This window comes from Mustela lutreola, chromosome 1, assembly GCF_030435805.1.
Source record: "Mustela lutreola isolate mMusLut2 chromosome 1, mMusLut2.pri, whole genome shotgun sequence".
NCBI classification, from domain to species: domain Eukaryota; kingdom Metazoa; phylum Chordata; class Mammalia; order Carnivora; family Mustelidae; genus Mustela; species Mustela lutreola.
In genome coordinates, this window is record NC_081290.1 from 235,952,862 (window position 1) to 235,976,959 (window position 24,098).

The window sequence follows — 24,098 nt, forward strand, 5'->3', positions numbered from 1 at the left end:
TATCTCATATTATGATTAATTTAAGCACAGATAATATTGCCAATAAAAAATCTCAGAACAACAATGTGTATGAAGAGTGCTACTTTATTCAGTTACCCTCTGGAAAGAAGAGACTGTCTAATGTTTGTAACCAACCTCTTCTGCCCTTACCTCTAGCATATGAATTAAAGTTCTTTTCATTTCTTAGGACCTTGATAAGAAAAAGACCATAAAGAGAATAAGATCCCTACACTTTGACAGGAATTCAGTGACTCTTGCTCAGAGCATGGCTTCCACCAATGACACCCAGTTCCATCCCCCCTTCTTTCACCTGCTAGGAATCCCAGGACTGGAAACTGTCCACATCTGGATTGCTTTCCCATTCTGTATCGTGTACCTGATTGCCTTCGTGGGGAACATCCCCATTCTTTTTGTGATCAAGACCGAACACAGTCTCCACCAGCCCATGTTCTACTTCCTGGCCGTGTTGTCTATGATTGATCTGGGTCTGTCCACATCCACCATCCCCCAAATGCTGGGCATCTTCTGGTTCAAGATCCAAGAGATCAGCTTTGGGGGCTGCCTTGCTCAAATGTTCTTTATCCACATGTTCACAGGCATGGAGACTGTTCTCCTGGTGGTCATGGCTTATGACCGCTTTGTCTCCATCTGCAACCCCCTCCAGTACACCATGATCCTCACACATAAAACCATTGGCATTCTGGCCTCTGTTGTTGTTGGAAGAAACTTAATTCTGGTGACTCCGTTTGTGTTTCTCACCCCGAGGCTGCCCTTCTGTGGGCATCATATCATCCCTCATACATACTGTGAGCACATGGGTCTTGCCCGGTTGGCCTGTGCACCCATCAAGGTCAACATTATCTATGGGCTCATGGTGATTTCCAACATCATTGTGGATGTGATCCTGATTGCCTCCTCCTATGTGCTTATCCTTCAAGCTGTTTTCCGCCTTCCTTCTCGGGACGCCCGCCTAAAGGCTCTCAATACCTGTGGTTCTCATGTCTGTGTCATGCTGTGCTTTTACACATCAGCATTTTTTTCTTTTATGATGCATCGTTTTGGTTGAAACATCCCCGCTATATCCACATCCTTTTGGCTAATCTCTATGTAGTTGTCCCACCTGCCCTGAACCCAGTCATCTATGGAGTCAGGACCAAGCAGATCCAAGAGAGGGTTGTGAAGATATTTGTACAGAAATAAGAGTTCTGTGACAACACTTGGAAAACATAGGCACATACCACCCACATTTTAATAATCTTACCTCTGTTTTAGATTTCCTTTAGAGTAGGTAGTAGTAGCCAGACTTTTATTTGTTACTGGAATTCCTTTAGAGTTGGCAGATAAGGCAAAGTCACCTTTGCTGCCCACTCTGCTCACCCACCCCATGTAACTGGACAAAGGGAAAGCACTGATGGAAAAGGAAGGTGATCTGGAGGCAGCAGTGGTTTGGGAGTAGAATGCCTGATAGGAAAGGGTGAGAACTCTCCCCATTGCTCTGTGTCTTCTCTTTAGCTAAGCTTAGACCCTGAAGGGACACTGATCCAACAATGTCATTCTGTAGATGAAGAAAATAAAGTGCAAGCCATGGCTGAGTGACAATTTTTGAATAAGAACATCTGACATTGGGGAGGGTATGTGCTTTGGTGAGTGCTGTGAAGTGTGTAAACCTGGTGATTCACAGACCTGTACCCCTGGGGATAAAAATATATGTTTATAAGAACATCTGTTCCATAGATGTATATTCTGCATATTAATCCTCAAGCTTTGTCTTCCTTCTCCAGAGTCATTACTCATTTGCATTTTAATGCTCCCTTTCTTGTTCTTGCTGTCATTCTTGCTCCCTTTCTTCTTTCTAATCTGATTCCTTCCATCTCCATCCCTTCCTCCCTCTCTCCCTTACTCTTTCTCCCTCCCTCTTCCTCCTGCCTTCTCTCCCTCTCTCTTTATCTCTTTCTATCTCATCATCACTGTTTCTCCAGTAAACTAAGTAACTGTGACTTGGAGAATGTGCGAGACTACAGCTTAGGATCAAGGATACATGATATTTTCTCACTTGACAGTAAGTCATGTTAGATGTCAATAATTGTATATGTTCTGTGTCTAATTCCAGTTGAATTCTACCTAAAATTTACCTCATTTGCTATACTGTTTGCATTCATGATTTTAGAAAATTTCTAGAAAGAAATTAGGATCATTATATGATAAAGACAAAAGCAGTATTGATATCAAGGTCAGAACAGTCTCAGTATAATTTATTAATCCTGTGGATTTCCAATATGTATTCCCATTTCTAAACTCCAGATATAGCAAGGGGATAGAGTTTGCTCTCCTTTAGCAGTATGTCATAGCTTTTAATATAAAAATATCATACTTCCTTGGTTAAATTTATTCCTTTGTATATGTTATTATTTTTGATGGTGTTATAAATGGAATTTTGTTCTCAATTTCTTTTTTATATTATTCATTGCTAGTATATGGAAATACATCTGATTTCTGTATGTTAAAACTGTATTGTGTAACTTTGTTGAATTTATTTATTACCTCTAATAAATTTTTTGGGTGTATTCTTTACAATATTCTTCACATAAGATTATATCATTTATAAATAGACATAGTTTATTCCTTCCTTTCTTATTTGAATGAGCTTTTCTTGCCTAATTTCTCTAGCTAGAACTCCCATTACAATGTTAGATAGTAATGTTGAAAGCGGGCATTCTTGTCTTGGTATGATCTTAGGGAGAATGTTTTCAGTCTTTCATCATTGAGTATGATACAAACTGTAGTTTGTTGTTTTCACCCCCAATGAATGCCCTTTATCATTTGAGGAAATTTTCTTTTATTCTTATTTTATTGAGTATTTGAAAGGTTTCTAGGTTTTGTCATTTGTTTTTCTGCATCAATTGAGAGGTTTATGTGCCTTTTCCCTTTATTTCATTAATGTTAGGTAATACATTTATTGATTATCCTGAACCACCTTGCATTTCTAGGTAAACTACAATTAGTCATGGTATATAATCCTTTTACTATGCTGTTGCCTTTCGTTTGCTAGTAGCTTGTTGATTTTTAAAAAATCTATATTCTTAGGGATATTTTTCTGTTTTTTTTTGTGAAAAAAATTACATTACATTCTGCAATGTAACGACAACCCCACACAACCCTTATGTGTGTGTGTGTGTGTGTGTGTGTGTGTGCGCGCGCGCATGTGCACGCGCCTGAGAGAGAGAGAGACAGAGAAGGAGAGAGATTGGGGGGGATGGAAATGGCTTCTTGAATGCACCAGATATTTTCTAGTATAATGAGCTGTATTCTGTACTTTAAATATTATTTCTTCAAGGTCAGGCAGAGATGACAGATTAGGGATTTCTCAGGTCCTTCCTGGACATGTACATGGTCATTGCATGTATGTGGCTTTATAGTTTAGGAGTATTTGAGAACTTCGAAAAACTCTGTATGGTCAATGCATTCCCCAATTTTTCCTTTTATGTCAGTCTCTCTTTAGGTCCAACTAATATTCCTGCTTCAGGAAGCTGCAATGTTAAGTAATTTCTACTTGTTTTTGAGTAATAGCCCAGGGAAAAGGCTGCTCATAGTAAATGAAATTTGAGTCAGGTCATATAAAGATACACCCCATTGAGAGGTATTTCCTGGCAGCTGTTAGACAGGTTCAATAGTTACAGGTCCATGGGAATGGATCTCCAGGATATTATTTATCCCCATCCCAGGGGAAGTGGGGCTGTAAGAAAATATAAACTTCATCTATTCAGCATAATAAGAGACATGTCCCAAGAAAATACCACAGTATGTTTCTTGGAGATTTAGAGAATAACGTAAGTCATATCATGATTAAATTGTAAAAAAACAGCAAAAGGGATGGGGAAAGAGCTTATGGCAAGGTAGTATGGAAAGATAGTATGGAGAGATGGAGGAAAGATGAAAACGAAAACAAGATAGAGAGAGAGTGTACACTCCTATTCCTAACTTCCTGAGGCTACACTTTGTCTGTGTGTGTTTATACTTATGATCATGCAAAATCTCACATGTAAAACTAAAAGGTGAGATGTGGAAAGAGATGCACAAATGCATCGTGTATCAATTTACCCATTGTTTCTGACTCTTCATATGTCTGCATAAATGTGAGTATCAAAATGGTGAGGACTTGCTTTCTCTATTTCTAGAACTGTGTCAGGAATAGTAAAAGATGAATGACTAATCTGTGTTTCTGAATTAATGAATTTGTGAATAAATTAATCTTGATGGATGGCCCTGAAGGATATACTTCTTTTGGAAATGAGACCTAGATTGGTGAAGCATCTGAGAAAATTAATAAGGGTCATGAAAGCAGGATAGCCATGAGACTGCAAGATTAGGCGAGTATGGGAAAGTAGGTGTCCGCCATCTCTCTTTGTTCTGCCAGCAGTTTCAGGAATGGGAAAGTGGATACAGTGGGAATAGTGGAGGTTGGTGGAGTAACATAGAATAAAGGGATGACACATGAAGGAAATGGCTGCTGGATTGGTGTTTATAATTCCATGTAGCACCTTAGAGTTAAGAGGTTAAATGAGAGGCTGAGATCCACTTTTATTTCTAAATCCAGGAGAGATTGGAAGAGATATGAATAGATGTTGGTGTAATTACAGAATGGTAAGTGATTGGTTGTTTTGACCCATATTTACAGACTGAAAATGAGGCTTTTTCAGAGGCACCAATTTTCAAGCCTTCCTAAAAATTCTACAGAAATACGTAGGATAAGTTGATTTTCTAGAAGATGTAGCCCTATTTTATTCTCTTAGTTTCTGTTGTATGGAGCCCCAAGAGTGACCAAGATACCAGACAATTATGAATCTGGTCACCAATGTACTGAATTTCTGGATACGGTCATCAGGATGACATCAGAGTCCTTTTTTGTGCCCCCACTGGCCACTCTGCTTGTATTTTCAATTTCTCCTTGCTCTTCACTCCATATAGAATAAAATCTATTGCCTTCTTGAGCTGAAGAATTGTTCTGTGAGTTCTTAGCTTCAGAAATAATCTCCTTCATGGAATTTTTCTTGCTCCACCTCCAAACTCACAACATTTTGTGCATACTCCTAACACACACTTACAATGCAATTTTTAAATTTCATCTTTGGAATTTTATCTCTCTTAACACTTAGTAGTGGCCTCCTTGAGGCTTTATGACAAGTTTTATTCAAACTTGTAATCATATTTCCTAATCAATGCTGGCGCATTGAGGACCTCCTAAATATTTGATGGAATAAATTGTGAAGAGTTCTCCACTAATCAAAGGCAGAACACTGTCTCTGATAGTTTCACATCACAAAATGGAGAATGTCAACTGTCTCCTCCTTAACCCTAGCAGACCAAGTTTACTTACACATGCATACACATAAAGAGATCTATTTCTCGAACTTCCCAATTATGAAATTATCTCTCATTTTCTGCTATTCTTCATAGGTTTCAAATGGCATAGTTAGCAAGGCATTTATCTTGGGCATGCGTTTAAAATAGAGTGTACTGACCTTCATATGCATTTCTCTCTACTGGAGGCTTGCCAGTTTTGACTTACACCAAAACCCAAGTATTCCTAAGGTTGAATCAAACCTTTCTGCACAATTGCACGCATCACATTCAATCAGCTCTACATTTTCTGTGGGACCAGTTTTTCCCAAATAAACTGTGAAGTAATGAACTTCTTCCTTTTTTGTTTTAAATTTTTAATTTATTATAAATAAGTTCAGAGTTCCCACATATTCTGAACAAGTGCTATAAAACTAAATCATTTGATACTTCCTCTTTCAATGTAACTTTAAGGGAGACATCAGTAAAGACATTAGAGCTAGGATAGACTCTTGGTAGGAGCTGAATTTGACGATGTCTAAGATGTTCCTGCCTTCTCCCCATGGGTATAAAGCAGAGATATATTTGAAACTTTGCCCAGAATATTTAGTTTCCCCTACCCCAGGTGGCCTACATCTGGACATTTTGTTTACTGGGTATATTTACTCTCCTGATGATAAATTTACCTAGTTTAAAATAATCTCTCAAGTCATGTTTAACCATAACTGTAAAATATTTTTGTCAACTATCTCCCTCTCCTAGTCATTATTTTTCAAATCTGGTAAGTAATTTTTTTTTTCAAGAACAAATTTTGATGGGAACTGAGTTGTTTATTTTCTGAAATATGACACTGAAATTGTTTGCTCTTCTGTCTCTTCTTCTTTAAGATTTTATTTATTTATTTATTTATTTATTTGAGAGAGACAGGTAGAGTGCATGTGCATGTGTGGACATACAAGCGCAGGGGATGGGCAGAGGGACAGAGAGAGAGGAAGAAGCATACTCCCAATTGAGCAGGGAGCCCAATGTCGGGCTTGATCCCAAGACCCTAAGATCATGACCTGAACCAAAAGCAGCTGCTTAACCAACTGAGTCACCCAGGTGCCTCTTGGCCTGTCTCGTTTTAATTAGTTCCTCTATTTCAGAATTTCTTAAATTGACAACTTTTATGTGGTGGAGTTTTTTTCATGCATATGAATAAACAAAGATAAATTGTTTCTTCTGCTCTAAGAACAAGACCACTTAGTATTCACAAGTGCCCATAGAAATGTATAAACACAAATATACACACAACATGGTGTCAACATGCATATGAACACAGAGGATTTATGTACACTACATTTTGGGGTTTTTAGATTCCCTAATAGGGGAATGACTGGGATTACAAACACCAAACAAAGCACTATACACATTAAGTAAAAATATGTGGAACATGATCAGATACACAGACTATGGAATTTAATCTTTCTCATTTATTTCTGGTTACACTCCAGAGTTTGAATTTAAACTGTACCTCTTGTCTTTATGTCAGTTTTCTTATTAGGGACAGTGGCAGCAGATTAAGGCTGGTTCTGCTTCTGGTACCATTCGATTTTCAGGAGAGGATTACACAAAGCGAGGAGTGTCTTTAATCTTCTTTCCTTTTTCAAAAAATGTAGTTATAACTGACATAAAAAACTCTGTAAATTCAAGGTATATGGTGTGTTGATTTGATGCATTTATATATTACAGTATGATTGCCACCATAATTTATTCCTATCACATTACAAATTATCAATTTCTTTTTTAGTTTTTTTTTAAAAGACTAAAAGAAATAGTCTTTTAGCAATTTCAAAGTATATAATATTGTACTGTTGACTAAAATAATTACTTCTTTCTGAGTTAGAATGAAGGAATCAAAATTGAACATAATAACAGAAAGTTTAAAAAAATGTTCTTTTGCATTTTATCAGAAATCTGGACTTAGGGAGAAGAGGAGAAAAATTCACTAATGTGAAGTTAATAATTGCATCCACAACAGAAGTGTGCAAAAATTGTGGCAGAAAGAATGGCTATACTTAATGACACCCAGTTCCATCCTTCTTCATTCCTCCTCTTGGGTATCCCAGGTTTGGAAGGTGTGCACATTTGGATTGGATTTCCCTTTTTCTTTGTATATCTTGTTGCACTCCTGGGGAATGCTGCTGTCCTGTTTGTGATCCAGACTGAACAGAGTCTCCATGAGCCCATGTACTACTTTCTGGCCATGTTGGACTCCATCGACCTGGGTTTGTCCACAGCCACCATCCCCAAAATGCTGGGCATCTTCTGGTTCAGGATCAGGGATATATCTTTTGAAGGCTGCCTTTCCCAGATGTTCTTCATCCATTTCTTCACTGTCATGGAGAGCATTGTGTTGGTGGCCATGGCCTTTGACCGCTACATAGCCATTTGTAAACCCCTTCAGTATACCATGATCCTCACCAGCAAAATTATCTGTATTATTGGAGCCATTGCTATTCTGCGGAGCCTGTACATGGTGGCCCCACTGGTGGTTCTCCTCCTGAGGCTGCCCTTCTGTGGCCACCGTATCATCCCTCATACCTACTGTGAACACATGGGCATTGCCCGTCTGGCCTGTGCCAGCATCAAAGTGAACATTCTGTTTGGCCTTGGCAACATTTCTCTCTTATTATTGGATGTGCTGCTTATAATTCTCTCCTATGTCAGGATTCTCCATGCTGTGTTCTGCCTGCCTTCCAGGGAGGCTCGACTCAAAGCTCTCAACACCTGTGGCTCCCACATTGGTGTTATCTTAGCTTTTTTCACACCAGCATTTTTCTCTTTCTTGACACACCGATTTGGCCACAATATTCCTCAATATATCCACATTTTTTTGGCCAATCTATATGTGGTTGTTCCACCGGCCCTGAATCCTGTAATCTATGGGGTCCGGACCAAGCAGATTAGGGAGCAAGTCCTGAGGTTTTTCCTCAACAAGACAGAGAGCTAACCAGTCAGAGATCTTGAAAGGTCTGTGTTAGATTTCATGTTTCCTGCATTATAAAAAGTAGAGTTACCTTATGTCTAACCCAGTAGTAAAGAGGAAAAAATGAGTAGGGGTGTTGAGAGCAATATCATTATCATTGAATGGCAGGTTTTATATTTAAAGTTAATAATATGTAGGTTGATAATATCAGATTGGGATAATTGGATATCCACATGCAAAAAGATTACTTTAGATCCTTACTTTGCACCATAGAAAAATTAACCTATAATGGACCAGAGAGCTAAAGTACAAAAACCAAAATTAAAATTATTTGTAATATTGCTCTCATAAAATTTTAGATCTTACAACAAAAGTAAGAAATATTTTTAAATGATTGATTGGATCTCACTAAAATTAAAATAATATGTATATATATTTTTTTTCTTTGAAAGATACTAGCAATAGAATGAAAAAGGAAGCCATAAGATGGGAGAAAATATTTACACCTCTTGTGGATGGTAAAGGGCTTGTAAAAAAATATACTAATAACTTTTGTAATTCAATTATAAGTGTCAAATTACTTGCTTTAAATAAAAAATACATAAATTTATTAAAAACATAAATAACGAGTCATTAAGTACCTTAAAATGCTCTATAATTCATCACTATGGATATGAATATTAAAACCATAGTGTTGAACATCAGCCTCTCTCTCTGTCCTATACAAACTTACTTAAAGGTGTATTTCCTGAGAGTACTTCTCAGTGTATCTTCTGTATGAAACTCTCCATCTCAGAAGCTGTTTGAAACAAGTTGACAAAGATATTTATTTTTTTAATGTATTTTCAACATTTTTATTTCATGCTTCATATTTTCACTTTGTGGTTTTTTTTTTTGTTTTGTTTTATTTTGTTTTGTTTTTGTTTTTTACTGGTTTCTGTTTGTTTTATATTTCTGTCTGGACTTTTTAAAAATTTCCACTGCAGTTTTAATGAGTTAAGCATAAAGCTACTCCCACATGCTACTAGACATAGTTTACAAATGCTTATGGGCCCAGCATGCTAGTTTGCTTATATCTTTTCTTGATAATTTTATTTTTAATTTTAAAGTTTTTACTTAAATTCCAATTATTTAATATACATTGTAATATTTGTTTCAGGTGTACAATATAGTGATTTAACATGTCCATAAAACAAACTGTGCCCTGCTACTTACTCCCCATAACCTATTTAGCCCATTCCCCTACCCATCTACCTTTTGGTAACCATTAGTTTGTTCTCTATAGATAAGAGTCTATTTCTGTGATACAGGCACCTTGATGTTTATAGCAGCATTATCTACAGTAACCAAATTATGGAAAGAGCCCAAATGTCCATAAATTTATTAATGGATAAAGAAGTTGTGGTACCTATTGTTTCCTGTGTTGTTGATTCTAACCATTCCAGAGGTTGTGAGGTGATATCTCATTCTGCTTTTCATTTGCATGTCTCTAATGATTAGTGATGGTGAGTATCTTTTCATGTGGTTATTGTCCATTTGTATGTGTTCTTCTTTGGATAAATGTCTGTATTTTCTGCCCATTTTTAAATTGAATTTTTGTGTGTGTATGTGTTGAGTTGTATAGCTTTTTTATATATTTTGGATATTAAACTCTTATGGGATATGTCATTTGCATCCCATCCAGTAGGTTGCCTTTTTGTTTTATTGATGGTTTCTTTTGCTTGCTTAAATAAATGGTGCTGGGAAGTTTGAAAAAATAATACAAAAGAATGCGACTGGACCACTTTCTGACACCATACACAAAAATAAACTCAAAGTGGATGAACACCTAAATGTGAAAATTAAAGCCCAAAAACTCTTAGACAAGATCATAGGTAGTAATTTCTTTGACATTGGCTATAACAATAATTTTCTATATATGTCTCCTAAGAGAAGGGAAACAAAACCAGAAAATAAATCAAATAAAAAAAAATTTGCATAGTAAAGGAAACCATGTAGTTTGAATGAGATTATGTTTTTTTTAAATGAAATTAGTCTTTCTATAATTTTATAAAAATAAATATGTAGCAGAAATCCTTTAAAATACTGCTTTTATATCATTTTCCATTTCCTTGTCTCACATGAGACAAAGGGGCTTGGTTACTTATTACTGTTTAATCAACTTTCTGTTTAGAGGCGTGAAGGCATGAAATAAGCTAACTCTTGTTTCACTTATTCTTCTCTTACCCCCTTAACCCCCCATGTTGCTGGGGAGAGGGTGGTTGGGAGAAGGGGGGTGGGGTTATGGACATTGGGGAGGGTATGTGCTATGGTGAGTGCTGTGAAGTGTGTAAACCTGGCGATTCACAGACCTGTACCTCTGGGGGTAAAAATATATTATATGTTTATAAAAAATAAAAAAAAAAGAAATAAGCTAACTCATCTCATAAGTTTTATTGACTGGGAACTCAGAAAGGTTAAGCTCGGGCTGTTCCCTGCTTCATACTGTTTAGGACCTCAGATGTAATCATTCAGATTTCTGAAAGTGACCCATATGACTGGTAGCTGGAACTAGTGGGTTTTCAAGTAATTTCAACTCTCATGTCTGTCTGGCTTCTAGGCCAGGATAGTTGGAGGGCTCATCTAGGACTCTTGTCCAGAGAACCTATATGTGGTTTCTTCAGTATGGTGGTCTAAGGATCAACTTCCTTTCAAAGGCCCAAACAAGTAGTTTTCCCAGTAGTATAAGATGGAAGTTGCATGGTCTATTAAAACCAATTCTGACAAATTACATAGCACTGCCTTCACCATATTGTATTGTTTTAAACAGCCATCTGCCTCCTCAAACTCAGAGAGAGAAGAATCAGACACTTTTTAATGAGTGTAGTGTCAGTATTTTTTAAAGAGCACAGGGCACCCTTTCATAATAAAATGCTCAGCAAACTAGGACCATAAAGGACATTTATGAAAATTCCACAGCTAATGTATTCAGCTGAATAGTTTTCCCCTAAGATTAGGAACAGGACAAGAATGCTTGTTCTCATTCTTGGTATTCAACATAGTACTGAAAGTTCTAGCCAGAGCAATTACCAATATGTACAAAAAACCCATTAGAATGAATGGCCACATTAACATATTCATATTTATCTATAATAAAATATTCAGCAAAATTGCAAGAAATAAGGAAACACACAAAACCAATAAATATATTTCTTTTCTTTTTCTTTTTAAGATTTTATTTATTTATTTGGTAGAAAGAGCTCGCAAGCAGGCAGAGAGGCAGGCAGAGAGAGAGAGGCGGAAACAGGCTCCCTGCTGAGCAGAGAGCCTAATGTGGGGCTCGATCCCAGTACCCTGAGATCATGACCTGAGCTGAAGGCAGAGGCTTAACGCACTGAGCCACCCAGGTGCCCCATATTTCTATACACTCTCAATGGGAAATACAAAAAGTAAAAAACAATTCCCTTTATACTAACATTAAAAGAATAATATACTCAGAAACACATTTAACCAAAATTTGTGCAATGAAAATGATAAATCCTTGATAAAGAAATGATAGAACTAGACAAGCAGTGAGCAAGGAGCCTGATCCAGGGCTCCAACACAGGAGCCAGAGATCACAACATGAGCTGAAGTCAGATGCTTAACCAACTAAACCAACCAGGTACTCCACTAGGACCTTCTCTTGACTCTCCCAAGCACACAGACAGCCTTCTAGACTACCAGAAATGTTTGGATTATTATCAAAACTTCTCATGCCCTGGGGACAAGATGGCAGGGAAGTAGGAGGAGGCGCCTTTTCAACCTGTACCCTAAAGTGAGCTGATTATTTACCAAAGAACTCTGATCACCTATGAAATTAGCCTGAAATCAGAATTATACACATCTGGATCTCTACAGGGGCAGAAGACGCCAGTGGGCAGGTAAAGCAGAGCGGGAATGGCAGAATGATATTGGAAGATAAACAAAAGGGGGAGGGAGCCACCAGAGGTGACTGGTTGGAAAGTAATACCCCTAATACAAGCGAGAGTGCCCTGCATCTGGGGACCAGCATTAACTTGGAGACTGGTTGAAAGCACTCCAAAAGAACAAAGGATCGCGGGGGGGGGGGGATTGTGGGAATTGGGGCAGCTAGGGACAGGGGCTTAAGTCCCCGGTCCCAGGACAGCGTCCCCTGGTGCTGAGCCAGAGAGAGTGCGGCGGAGAAACCAGGTCTTGGTCCCTAAGCCACCAGCATGCACGAGATTGCGTGGCATCTGGCTCCTGTGAGGGGCTGGGAGCCATGCCAGACAGCAGAACGTGTGAGCCATGCTACAGAGCCTGAGATGCACATGTCCCTCATCCTCCCCTGAGAGAGGTACAAAGGCCCAGCTGGCGCTCTTTGACCCATGCCATTGTTTCAAAGCCTAAGACGCAGGCCCCAAACTCTCCCCCTGAGAGAGGTGCATGAAGGCCCAGCCTGGTGCTTTCAAACCTGAGCCCATTCTCAGAGCCTGGGATGCGCCCGCGACCCACAGCCTCCCCTGAAAGAGATGAGCTCAAGCCGGGTGCTCGTAGACCCAGAAAGACCAGGCCAGCGGGAAAATCTCAGTGTGCAATCACTGCTTGGAACCTCTCTGGCAGTCTGGAGCTGCCCAGACAGCTGCCGCTGCCCTGGTTTTGGGTACAAGCAGAAGATCCTGCATCCCCAGGGACCACGACTCAGAACCTGTTCTACCAGAGGCCAAGGGGAAATTTATATGGGGTCTGCAACACCCAAAGAAGAACAGACTAAGGCTTCTCTCTGAGAGGGAGGTCAGGGTGCAGTTTGCTTCCTCTAAACCTACAAAAACCATCAAAAGCGGTCAAGGTGAGAGGAAAAAAAAAAAAAAAGTGAGCAAACATAAAAACCTCCAGAGAACAAAAGCCTGAAAAAAACAGTTTCCTCAGAGCCCACTCCCTTGAGGGGGACTGGAGGACTTAACTCAGGGAACATCATTGATGTGCCACCCATGTGGCAGGCCCCTCCCCCAGAAAACCAACCAGGAAAGAAAAAAAAAAAAAGACTATGAGAGAACCACCACCACTACTTCATAGGACAACTTTTATTTTTAATTTGTTCCCACTATTCTCGCTCATTTTTTTAATATAGATAATTTTTTAACCTATTTACCATCACAGTAAGCTGTCCAGTACATCAAATTCCATAATAGTTTTCTAACTTGAACTTTTTGATACATACACCTGTGTTTTTCTTTTGCATTTCTATTTTTTGAATTTCTTTTTTTTTTAATTTTAGTTTAGTTTAGTGTAGTTTATTCCTTTTTTATTTTTATTTTCTAATATTCATATAGAGTTAAACTTCAAAGTAATCCCCTTTCCCCAATCAATACTACCCCTATAGGTAAACCAATTTTTAATCCCCCTTTATCTTAGGAAAGTTGAGTCATTTAACAAAGATATCAAGATACATCCAGGAAGAATCAAAATAACCTTCCTCACCCACCCTGAGAATTTATAACCACTTTCCCATCTTTTTCTTCTACCATTGTTTCTGTGTTTTTGTGTTTGTCTTGAGAGTATATAAATCTTACACTGGGGTTCTTTTTGATGATGTTCTTCCTTTATTTGCATATATTTATATTTCTCTTGTCATATACTTTTATCAGTCTTTGTGTTTGTCTGTTTTTGTGTGTATACTTCATAAATCTTAACTTGGGGCACATTTGGGCTGAACCTTCTCTTTCATCTTCCCTTTCTTTCCTGTCTCTCTCTCTCTCTCTTTTTTTTTTTTCTTTTCTTTTGTCTCTCATATGGGTGGAGAATCCTGATTACTCAGAAGTGTTCCAGGGTGCACCTTGCCTGCACCATGGTTGATACACCCAGCTACATCTGTTCAGTAATCTCCCACCAAAATGACTAGGAGAAGAAATGCCCAACAGAAGAAAAATACAGAGGATGGACCTTCAGCAACAGAGCTAAAGGCTATCAATATAGACAATATGTTGGAAAGAGAATTCAGGCTAACAATTATCCAGGCAATAGGTAGGTTGGAGAAAGCCATGGATGACCAAACGGAATTGATTAATGCTGAGCTGAAAGCAGCCAGAGAGGATATTCACAATGTTAGGGCAGAGTTAAAAGCTACCAGGGCTGAGGTTCCCAATGCTCTCAATGAGTTCCAATCTAATCTGAATTCTCTCAAAGCTAGGGTAACTGAGACAGAAGATAGAATTAGTGATCTGGAAGACAAACAGATAGAGAGAAAGGATCAGGAGGAAACCTGGAACAAACAGCTTATAAACCACAAAAACAGAATCAGAGAAATAAATGATGCCATGAAACGTTCCAACATCAGAATTATTGGAATTCCTGAAGAGAGGAGAAAGAAAGAAGTCTAAAAGGTATAGTGGAACAAGTTCTTCATGAAAATTTTCCCAATCTTGCGAATGGAACCAGCGTTCATGTACTAGAGGCTGAAAGGTCTCCACCCAATATTCTACATTCCAGAAAAAAAAAAAAAAATCAAGGCACCTGGTAGTCAAATTGAGGAATCATAATTGTAGGTATAATCTCTTAAAAGCCGCTAGGACAAAGAGGCTCCTTACCTACAGAGGGAAGCTCATCAGAGTAACATCAGACCTGTCCACAGAGACCTGGCAAGCCAGAAAGGGCTGGCAAGATATATTCAGGGCACTAAATGAGAAGAACATGCAGCCATGAATACTTTATCCAGCAAGACTGACATTCAAAATGGATGGAGAGATAAAGAGTTTCCAAGACTGGCAAGGCTTAAAAGACTATGCAACCACCAAGCTGACACTGCAGGAAATATTAAGGGGGGTTCTATAAAAGAGGAAAAATACTAAGAATAGCATTGAACAGAAATAAAAAGACAATCTACAGAAAGAAAAGACTTCAAAGGTAACACGATGTCAGTAAAAACATATCTATCAATGTGAATGGCCTAAATGCGCCCATAAAATCGCACAGGGTTGGAGATTGGATAAAACGACAGGACCCATCCATATGTTGTCTACAAGAGACTCATTTTGAACCTAAAGATACACCCAGACTGAAAATGAAGGGATGGAGAAGCATCTTTCATGCCAATGTGCCTCAAAAGAAGGCTGCGGTAGCGATTTTCATATCAGATAAATTAGATTTTAAACTAAAGATTTGTAGTCAGAGATACAGAAGGACACTACATCATTCTTAAAGGGCCTATCCACAAAGATGATCTAACAATTGTAAATATCTATGCCCCCAATTTGGGAGCAGCCAATTACATAAGAAAACTGTTAATCAAGATAAAGAGGTGAATAATCCTTTTAATGTACTGTTGAATCCTATTGGCTAGTATTTTGGTAAGAATTTTCACATCTGTGTTCATCAAGGATAATGGTCTGTAGTTCTCTTTTTTGATGGGATCCTTGTCTGGTTTTGGGATCAAGGTGATGCTGGCCTCATAAAATGAGTTTGGAAGTTTTCCTTCCATTTCTATTTTTTTGAACAGTTTCTGGAGAATAGGAATTAGTTCTTCTTTAAATGTTTGGTAGAATTCCCCTGGGAAGCCATCTGGCCCTGGGCTTTTGTTTGTTTGGAGATTTTTAATAACTGTTTCAATCTCCTTACTGGTTATGGGTCCATTCAGGTTTTCTATTTCTTCCTGGTTCAGTTGTGGTAGTTTATATGTCTCTAGGAATGCATCCATTTCTTCCACATTGTCAAGTTTGTTGGCATTGAGTTGCTCATAGTACGTTCTTATAATTGTCTGTATTTCTTTGGTGCTCATAGTATGTTCTTATAATTGTCGGTATTTCTTTGGTGTTAGTTGTGATCTCTCCTCTTTTATTCATGATTTCATTTATTTGGGTCCTTTCTCCTTTCTTTTTGATAAGTCTGGCCAGGGGTTTGTCAATCTTATTAATTCTTTCATAGAACCAGCTCCTAGTTACATTGATTTGTTCTATTTTTTGTTTGTTTGTTTGTTTCTATTTCATTGATTTCTGCTCTGATCTTTATGATTTCTCTTCTCCTGTTGGGTTTAGGCTTTCTTTCTTGTTCTTTCTCCAGCTCCTTTAGGTGTAGGGTTAGGTTGTGTATTTGAGACCTTTCTTGTTTCTTGAAAAAGGCTTATATCACTATATATTTTCCTCTCAGAACTGCCTTTGCCTTGTCCCACAGATATTGAACTGTTGTGTTTTCATTATCATCTGTTCCCATGAATTTTTTCAATTCTTTAATTTCCTGGTTGACCTATTCATTCTTTAGAAGGATGCTGTTTAGTCTCCATGTATTTGCGTTCTTTCCAAATTTCCTCTTGTGGTTGAGTTCTAGCTTCAGAGCGTTGTGGTCTGAAAATATGCAGGGAATTATCCCAATATTTTGATACCAGTTGAGACCTGATTTAGGACCCAGGATGTGATCTTTTTTGGAGAATGTTCCATGTGCACTAGAGAAGAATGTGTATTCTCTTGCTTTGGGATGAAATGTTCTGAATATATCTGTTGTCAAGTTTGTTGGCACTTTAAATCTGGATGTCCATCTGGTCCAGTGTGTCATTTAGGGCCTTTATTTCCTTTTTGATCTTTTGCTTGGATGATCTGTCCATTTCAGTGAGGGGAGTGTTAAAGTCCCCTACTATTATTGTATTATTGTTGATGTGTTTCTTTGATTTTGTTACTAATTTGTTTATATAGTTGGCTGCTCCCACATTAGGGGCACAGATATTTAAAATTGTTAGATCTTCTTGTTGGACAGATCCCTTGAGTATGATATAGTGTCCTTCCTCATCTCTTATTATAGTCTCTGGCTTAAAATCTAATTGATCTTATATAAGGATTGCCTTCCCTGCTCTCTTCTGATGTCCATTAGCATGGTAAATTGTTTCCACACCTTCACTTTAAATCTGGAGGTGTCTTTGGGTCTGAAATGAGTTTATTGTAGGCAACACATAGTTGGGTTTTGTTTTTTTATCCATTCTGATACCCTGTGTCCTCTGACTAGGGCATTTAGCCCATTAACATTCAGGGTAACTATTGAGAGACATGAATTTAGTGCCATTGTACTGCCTATAAGGTGAGTGTTACTGTATATTGTCTCTGTTCCTTTCTGATCTACCACTTGTAGGCTCTCTCTTTGCTTAGAGGACCCCTTTCAATATTTCCTGTAGAGCTGGTCTGGTGTTCACAAATTCTTTCAGTTTTTGTTTGTCCTGGAAGCCTTTTATCTCTCCCTCTATTTTCAATTATAGCCCAGCTGAATACAGTATTCTTGGCTGCATGTTTTTCTTGTTTAGTCTTCTGAGTATATCATGCCAGTTATTTCTGGCCTGCCAGGTCTCTGTGGATAAGTCTGCTGCCAACCTAATATTTTTACCATTGTATGTTACAGACTTCTTTTTCTGGGCTGCTTTCAGGATTTTCTCTGTCACTAAGACTTGTAAATTTTACTGTTAGGTGATGGGGTGTAGACCTATTCTTGATGATTTTGGGGGGGGGGGGTTCTCTGCGCCTCCTGGATCTTGATGCTTGTTCCCTTTGCCATACCAGGGAAATTCTTTCCAATAATTCTCTCCAATATATCCTCTGCTCCCCTCTCTCTTCCCTTCTCTTCTGGAATCCCAACTATTCCAATGTTGTTTTGTCCTATGGTGTCACCCATCTCTCAAATTCTCCCCTCATGGTTCAGTAGCTATTTGCACCTCTTTTGCTTAGCTTCTTTATTCCCTTTCATTTGGTCTTCTATTATCACTAATTCTTTCTTCTGCCTCATTTATCCTACTAGTTAGAGCCTCCATCCCTGACTGCACCTCATTAATAGCTCCCTTGATTTCAACTTGGTCAGATTTTAGTTCTTTTATTTCTCCAGAAAGGGCTTTTATATCTCCCGAGAGGGTTTCTCTAATATCTTCCATGCCTTTTTCAAGCCCATCTAGTACCTTGAGAATCGTCATTCTGAACTCTATATCTGACATATTACCAATATCTGTATTGATTAGGTCCCCAGCCTCTGGTACTGCCTCTTGTTCTTTTTTTTTTTTTTTTTTTTTTTTTTGTCGTAAATTTTTCTGCCTTGTCATTTTGTCCAGATAAGAGTATATGAAGGAGCAAGTAAAATACTAAAAGGGTGGCAAAGACTCCAGGAAAATATGCTTTAACCAAATCAGAAGAGAGCCCAAATCATGGGGGGGTGAAGGGGATAAAAAGAGGTTCAGAAAAAAAAAGGAAACAATTAAAAAAAGAAGATGAATAAGGAAAAAATATAAAAAAGAAAAAAATGTATATATATATTAGATAAACTAGCTAATAAACGTTAAAAAATAAAAGGGTAAAAGTTAAAAAAAAAATTAGCAGAAGAAGGAAAAAAAGAGAAAAAAGAAAGAACCCCACAAAATTAAATTAACTGCAACACTAATGAATCATGGGGAGAAAGCCATGAGTTCAGTGCTTTGCTTTCTCCTCCTCTGGAATTCTGTTGCTCTCCTTGGTGTTGAACCTGCACTCCTTGGTAGGTGAACTTGGTCCTGGCTGGATTTCTTGTTGATCTTCTGGGGGAGGGGCCTGTTGTAGTGATTCACAAATGTCTTTGCCCCAGGCGGAATTGCACCGCCCTTACCAGGAGCTGGGTGAGTAATCCACTTGGGTTCACTTTCAGGAGCTTTTGTTACCTGAACACTTTTGTAGAGTTCTGGAGGGTGGGAATGAAAATGGCAGCCTCCCATTCCCCCCCCCCCCCAGAGGAGCTGAGAGCCGGTTGCCCCACCCCCAGTGCGTCCCCAGAGAATAGCAACCAACAACTCCCGCCTCCCCAGTCCTGGCCCCACCCTGAGCCCACCCAAACTGCAACTGGCCCAAGGCAACCCCAAGAGCCCACCCCTCAGCCTGGTCTCCGCAGACGGTTCCCCAGCTCCAATACACGCAAGCTCTGCGACAGCCAGACACCCCCGACCCCCCTGTGACCCTGTGGGACCCGGGGCCACCCCGACCCCCATGCAGACCCCACCCTGGTCCAGCCCCCAGAGAGATGTCCCCCAGTAGAACAGACCCTCAAAAGTCCCAACCCTGTGCTCTGTTGCCCTGCGGCCTGTGGGGAGCCGCCCCTCCCACCCCGGACCCACCCCTCCACCAGTTCCACCCCCCAGAAAGTGGCTGACCCCCTGCCCCTTGAATCGCTGCCCCCCTCCTCGACCCCCGCTGGACCTGCGGGCGCCGGCAACTTTCAGACAAGCCACCCAGCAGATCCCCTGACACCCAACACAGCCCCAGTCTGCTACCTCTCCACCATCCTGAACACTGTCCCAAACTGAGGGTTTTGAAGGGGAGAAGGCTGGGGTGTTGGGTGAGCCTGGTAATGGGTATTAAGGAGGGCATTGAATCTTGGAACACTGAAAAAAGTGAAATAAAAAAATACTACTAAGAAATCAAAATGATGCTTACAGAAGGTTACCTGTTCCATGGTCAACACAGGTAACAGAGGTGTGCACAGAAGCTGGGATCTCCCCTTTCTTCTGCCCAAATCTCTGAAGCACACAGATAATTTAAAGTCAGAATTTTAGAACCTCCTGACGTCTTAACAGATGTCTAGTACCATTCCCTTAATCTACAGAATAAAGCTGGATAGCTCATTGTTACAACACTAATTTAAATATGGAGTCCCACTAAAGCTTGGGTACACTATCTTAGTTCTTTCCCTGCAGATTTTGACTAATATAAGTCATAGTCATACTACATAAACACTATGATGGTTCGGAAGTAAGTAATTGTGGGTAAAGGAACAGTTTAGTAATGTTTACAAGCATTGTCTCACTTTTTAGAAGAGGCTGAGCTGAGTGTCTTTAAATACTATTTCATACCTGTCTTATAGCACACTCTGAACGTAGCAGAACCTGTATTAATTTAAAAAAAAAGATAGTTCTTTCAGTAACTTTAATATCAGAAAAATATTATGTATTTATTCTTAGGGATCGTTGAGTATCTTACTCAGAGTTTCTCTACTTTTTTTTTTTTTTTTTTAGATTTTATTTATTTGACAGAGAGATCACAAGCAGGCAGAGAGGCAGACAGAGAGAGAGTGAGAAGCAGGCTCCCCGCTGAGCAGAGAGCCCGATGCCGGGCTTGATCCCAGGACCCTGAGATCATGACCCGAGCCGAAGGCAGCGGCTTAACCCACTGAGCCACCCAGGCGCCCCTCTACTCTTTTTTTTTTAAAGATTTATTTATTTATTTATTTGACAGAGAGAGATCACAAGCAGGCAGAGAGGCAGGCAGAGCGAGAGGAGGAAGCAAGCTCCCCGTTGAGCAGAGAGCCTGATTCGGGGCTTGATCCCAGGACCCTGAGACCATGACTTAAGCTGAAGGCAGTGGCTCAACCCACTGAGCCACTCAGGCGCTCCCGAGTTTCTCTACTCTTAATGATCATGATGGAGAGAGGTAAAAAGGCCAGCTGAATTCATTTCAGTTGATAACAGAACAAGAAAATCCCAAGACTCGAGATGTTTCCAGATCGCAAAGACCAGATATAAGAGGGAAACAGTACTGTGTATCGAATAACAAGGGATTTGGAGTCAGTTTGGGGATCCATTTAGGTTTCTGACACTAAAATCCTCTGTGACTCAAATCATCTCTGAGCCCCTGTCTACCCATCTAGAAAATGTGACTAATAATATCTACTTCATAGTTTGGAAGTTTAAGAGGGAGAACTCCACAAAGAGCCGATGTGATGGCTCTCAAGATCAGGTGCTCTTTTCCAGAATAAAGAGCACATGTTGAATCCATATTTCTGATAGATGACTCACAAGATTATTTTCAAACCTTAAGGAAGGTCAAGAACCTGTTTTGTGTCATATTTCACTCAGAAAGCATGCTGTAGGACTGGTAAGGACAATACAATAGCACTGTCATCACTATGGGTGTGGAGCTTCCCATTTCCATCAGCCCATGTTGTCCCCCTTAGCTCAGGCCACCAGAAAGGGCATCTTGGGTGGGGGGCACAATCATCACTAGGAGTGGGGAGCTCTCCATTTCTATATGGCCATGTTGTCCCTCTTAGCTCAGGGCTACGAAAAAAGGCTGCTGTGGGGGGACCACAGGCCAAGGCTGCCATGTGTAGCTGAGGTAGGCAGAACTCTGACTTAAGGTTCAACTCCTGTCTAGCTAATTATATTGCTCTTCACAGATTGAGTGACATTGTCTGGAAGCTTTGATGTAGGAAAGCTTGAATTTCCCTTGTGATACCCTCTCTGACCCTTAGGATATGTACCAAAGTTTTATTTGATTTTTAAACATTGAGAGACTCCCTGTTGTTTTTTTGTTTGTTTGTTTTAGTTTTTTTTTTTTTTTTTTTTTAGTGTTGTGTTTTGTTTTGGTTTGTTTTTCTGTTATGACTATGGCTCAATTCCCCTGTGGTCTGAGAATATAATCTAGTTAATTTTGGGCTTTAAAATGTGTAGACTTGCTTCATGGCCCAAAATTTTGTCTACTTTGGTACATATCCTAGAACCACCTGAAAATAATGTATTCTGTACTTCATGTGTAATGTTCTGTATATGTCAATTAGGCCACTTTGTTACCAATGTTTCATCTGATTTTTCTACAGATATTGAGAAAGATGTATTAAAATCAACAACACTACTCTAGTCAACATTGCATCAGAGAATCTACCACGTGTTATAAGGCAAGAGAAAAAAAAAAAGAATAAGAAGTGAGGCGATAACTGTGACTATTCACAGATAATATAAGGGTGTACATAGAAAATATAAAATAGTCTATAAATACACTATTAGAATTAAAAATGGAAAACTTGCAAATCTTAGAACTTAATCTTAGAACCAAGAAAGGAATCTAGAAAGCAGCCCGGGAGAAAAGAACTCTTATGTATGGAGGGAGGAACATCAGAATAATGTCAGACCTGTTCACAGAGACCTGACAAGCCAGAAAGGGCTGGCAAGACATATTCAGGATATTCAATGAGAAGAACATGCAGCCAAGGATATCTTATCCAGCAAGACTGTCATTCAAAGAAGAAATAATACCTATTCTTCTGAAGCTGTTTCAGAAAATAGAAATAGGAGGAAAACTTCCAATTTCATTATTTGAGGCCAACATTACCTTGATTCCAAAACCAGGCAAAGACCCCATAAGAAAGAAGAATTACAGACCAATATCCCTGATGAATGAGGATGCCAAAATACTCAAGAAGATCCTAGCCAATAGGATTCAACAGTACATTAAAAGGATTATCCACCATGAGAAGCTGGAATTTATTCCTGGGATGCAAGCCTGGCTCAATATTTGCAAATCAATCAGCATGGTAGAGCACATTAATAAAAGAAAACACAAGAACAATAGGATCTTCTCAATTAATGCAGAAAAACCATTTGACAAAATACAGCACCCTTTCCTGATTAAAGCTCTTCAGAGTGCAGGGATAGAAGGGACATTCCTGAGTTTCATAAAAACCAGCTATGAAAAGTCCACAGTGAATACCATTATCAATGGGGAAAAGCTGAAGGCTTTTTCTTTAAGAGTAGGAACAGAACAGGGATAACCACTCTCACCACTATTGTTCAACATAATACTAGAAGTCCTAGCCTCAGCAATCAGACTACAAAAAGAAGTAAAAGGCATTCAAATTGGCAATTTAGTCAAAGTCTCTCTTCACAGATGACATGATACTTTACGTGGAAAACCCAAAAGGCTCACTCCCAAATTACTAGAATTCAGTATTCAGTAGAATTCAGCAATTCAGTAATGTGGCAGGATAAAAAAATAATGCACAGAAATCTGTTGCTTTCCTATACACTAACAATGTAATGGTAGAAAGAGAAATTAAGGAGTTGATTCCATTTCTAATAGCACCCAAAACTGTAAGACACCTTGGAATAAATCTAACCAAAGAGGCAAAGAAACTAAACTAAATAACACTTAGGAAAGAAATGGAGGAAGACACAAAAAGATGGAAAACCATTTCATGCTCATGGATTGAAAGAATAAATATGGCTAAAATGTCTATGTTGCCCAGAGCAATTTACACTTTCAACACCATCCCTATTAAAATAACATTGGCATTTTTCATGGAGCTGGAACAAACAATCCTAAAACTTGTATGGAACCAGAAAAGAACCCACAGAGCCAGGGAAATGTTGAAAAAGAAAACCAAAGCTGCGGGCATCACAATGCCTGACTTTAAGTTATGTTATAAAGCTGTGACAGCCTGGTATTCACACAAAAACAGATGTATAGATCAATGGAACAGAATAGATACCCCAGAAATGGACCCTCAACTCTATGGTCAACTCATCTTTGACAAAGCATGAATGAATATCCAATGGAAAAAAAAGTCTCTCCAATTAATGATGCTGGGAAAATTGGACAGCCACATCCAGAAGATTGAAACTCAACCATTCTCTTACATCACACACAAAAATAAACTCAAAATGGATGGAAGACCTCAATATGAGACAGGAATTATTCAAAATCCTAGAGGAGAATATAGGCAGTCACCTCTTCGACATCAGCCACAGCAATTTCTTCCAAGACACATCACCAAAGGCAAGGGAAAAAAAAAGCAAAAATGAACTATTGGGACTTCATCAAGATAAAATGCCTCTGCACATCAAAAGAAGCAGTGAACAAATCAAAGTGGCAACAGATGGAATGGGAGATGTTTGGAAATGACAGGTCATATAAAGGGCTGATATCCAAGATCCATAAAGAACTTCTCAAACTTAACACCCAAAAAAGAAATAATCCAATCAAGAAAAGGGAAGACATGAACAGATATTTCTCCAAAGACATGCAAATGACTAGCAGACACATGGCAACATGTTCAA

The 24,098-nt window shown here is 39.0% G+C and overlaps 2 protein-coding genes across 2 annotated transcripts; both read left to right on the forward strand.

Moving 5' to 3' along the window:
* The first annotated feature begins 250 nt into the window (after nucleotides 1-250).
* Nucleotides 251-1,200, forward strand: LOC131821536 (olfactory receptor 52E4-like). The gene is given in 2 exon segments (XM_059157708.1): nucleotides 251-1,073; nucleotides 1,076-1,200. Coding segments are annotated over 2 exon segments (933 nt in total). The 5' UTR covers nucleotides 251-265.
* Nucleotides 1,201-7,378: 6,178 nt separating this feature from the next.
* On the forward strand, nucleotides 7,379-8,329 carry LOC131821543 (olfactory receptor 52E8). Its single transcript, XM_059157722.1, has one exon. The coding sequence runs from the start codon at nucleotides 7,385-7,387 to the stop codon at nucleotides 8,327-8,329; it is 945 nt and encodes a 314-aa protein (XP_059013705.1). The 5' UTR covers nucleotides 7,379-7,384.
* The last annotated feature ends 15,769 nt before the right edge of the window (nucleotides 8,330-24,098 follow it).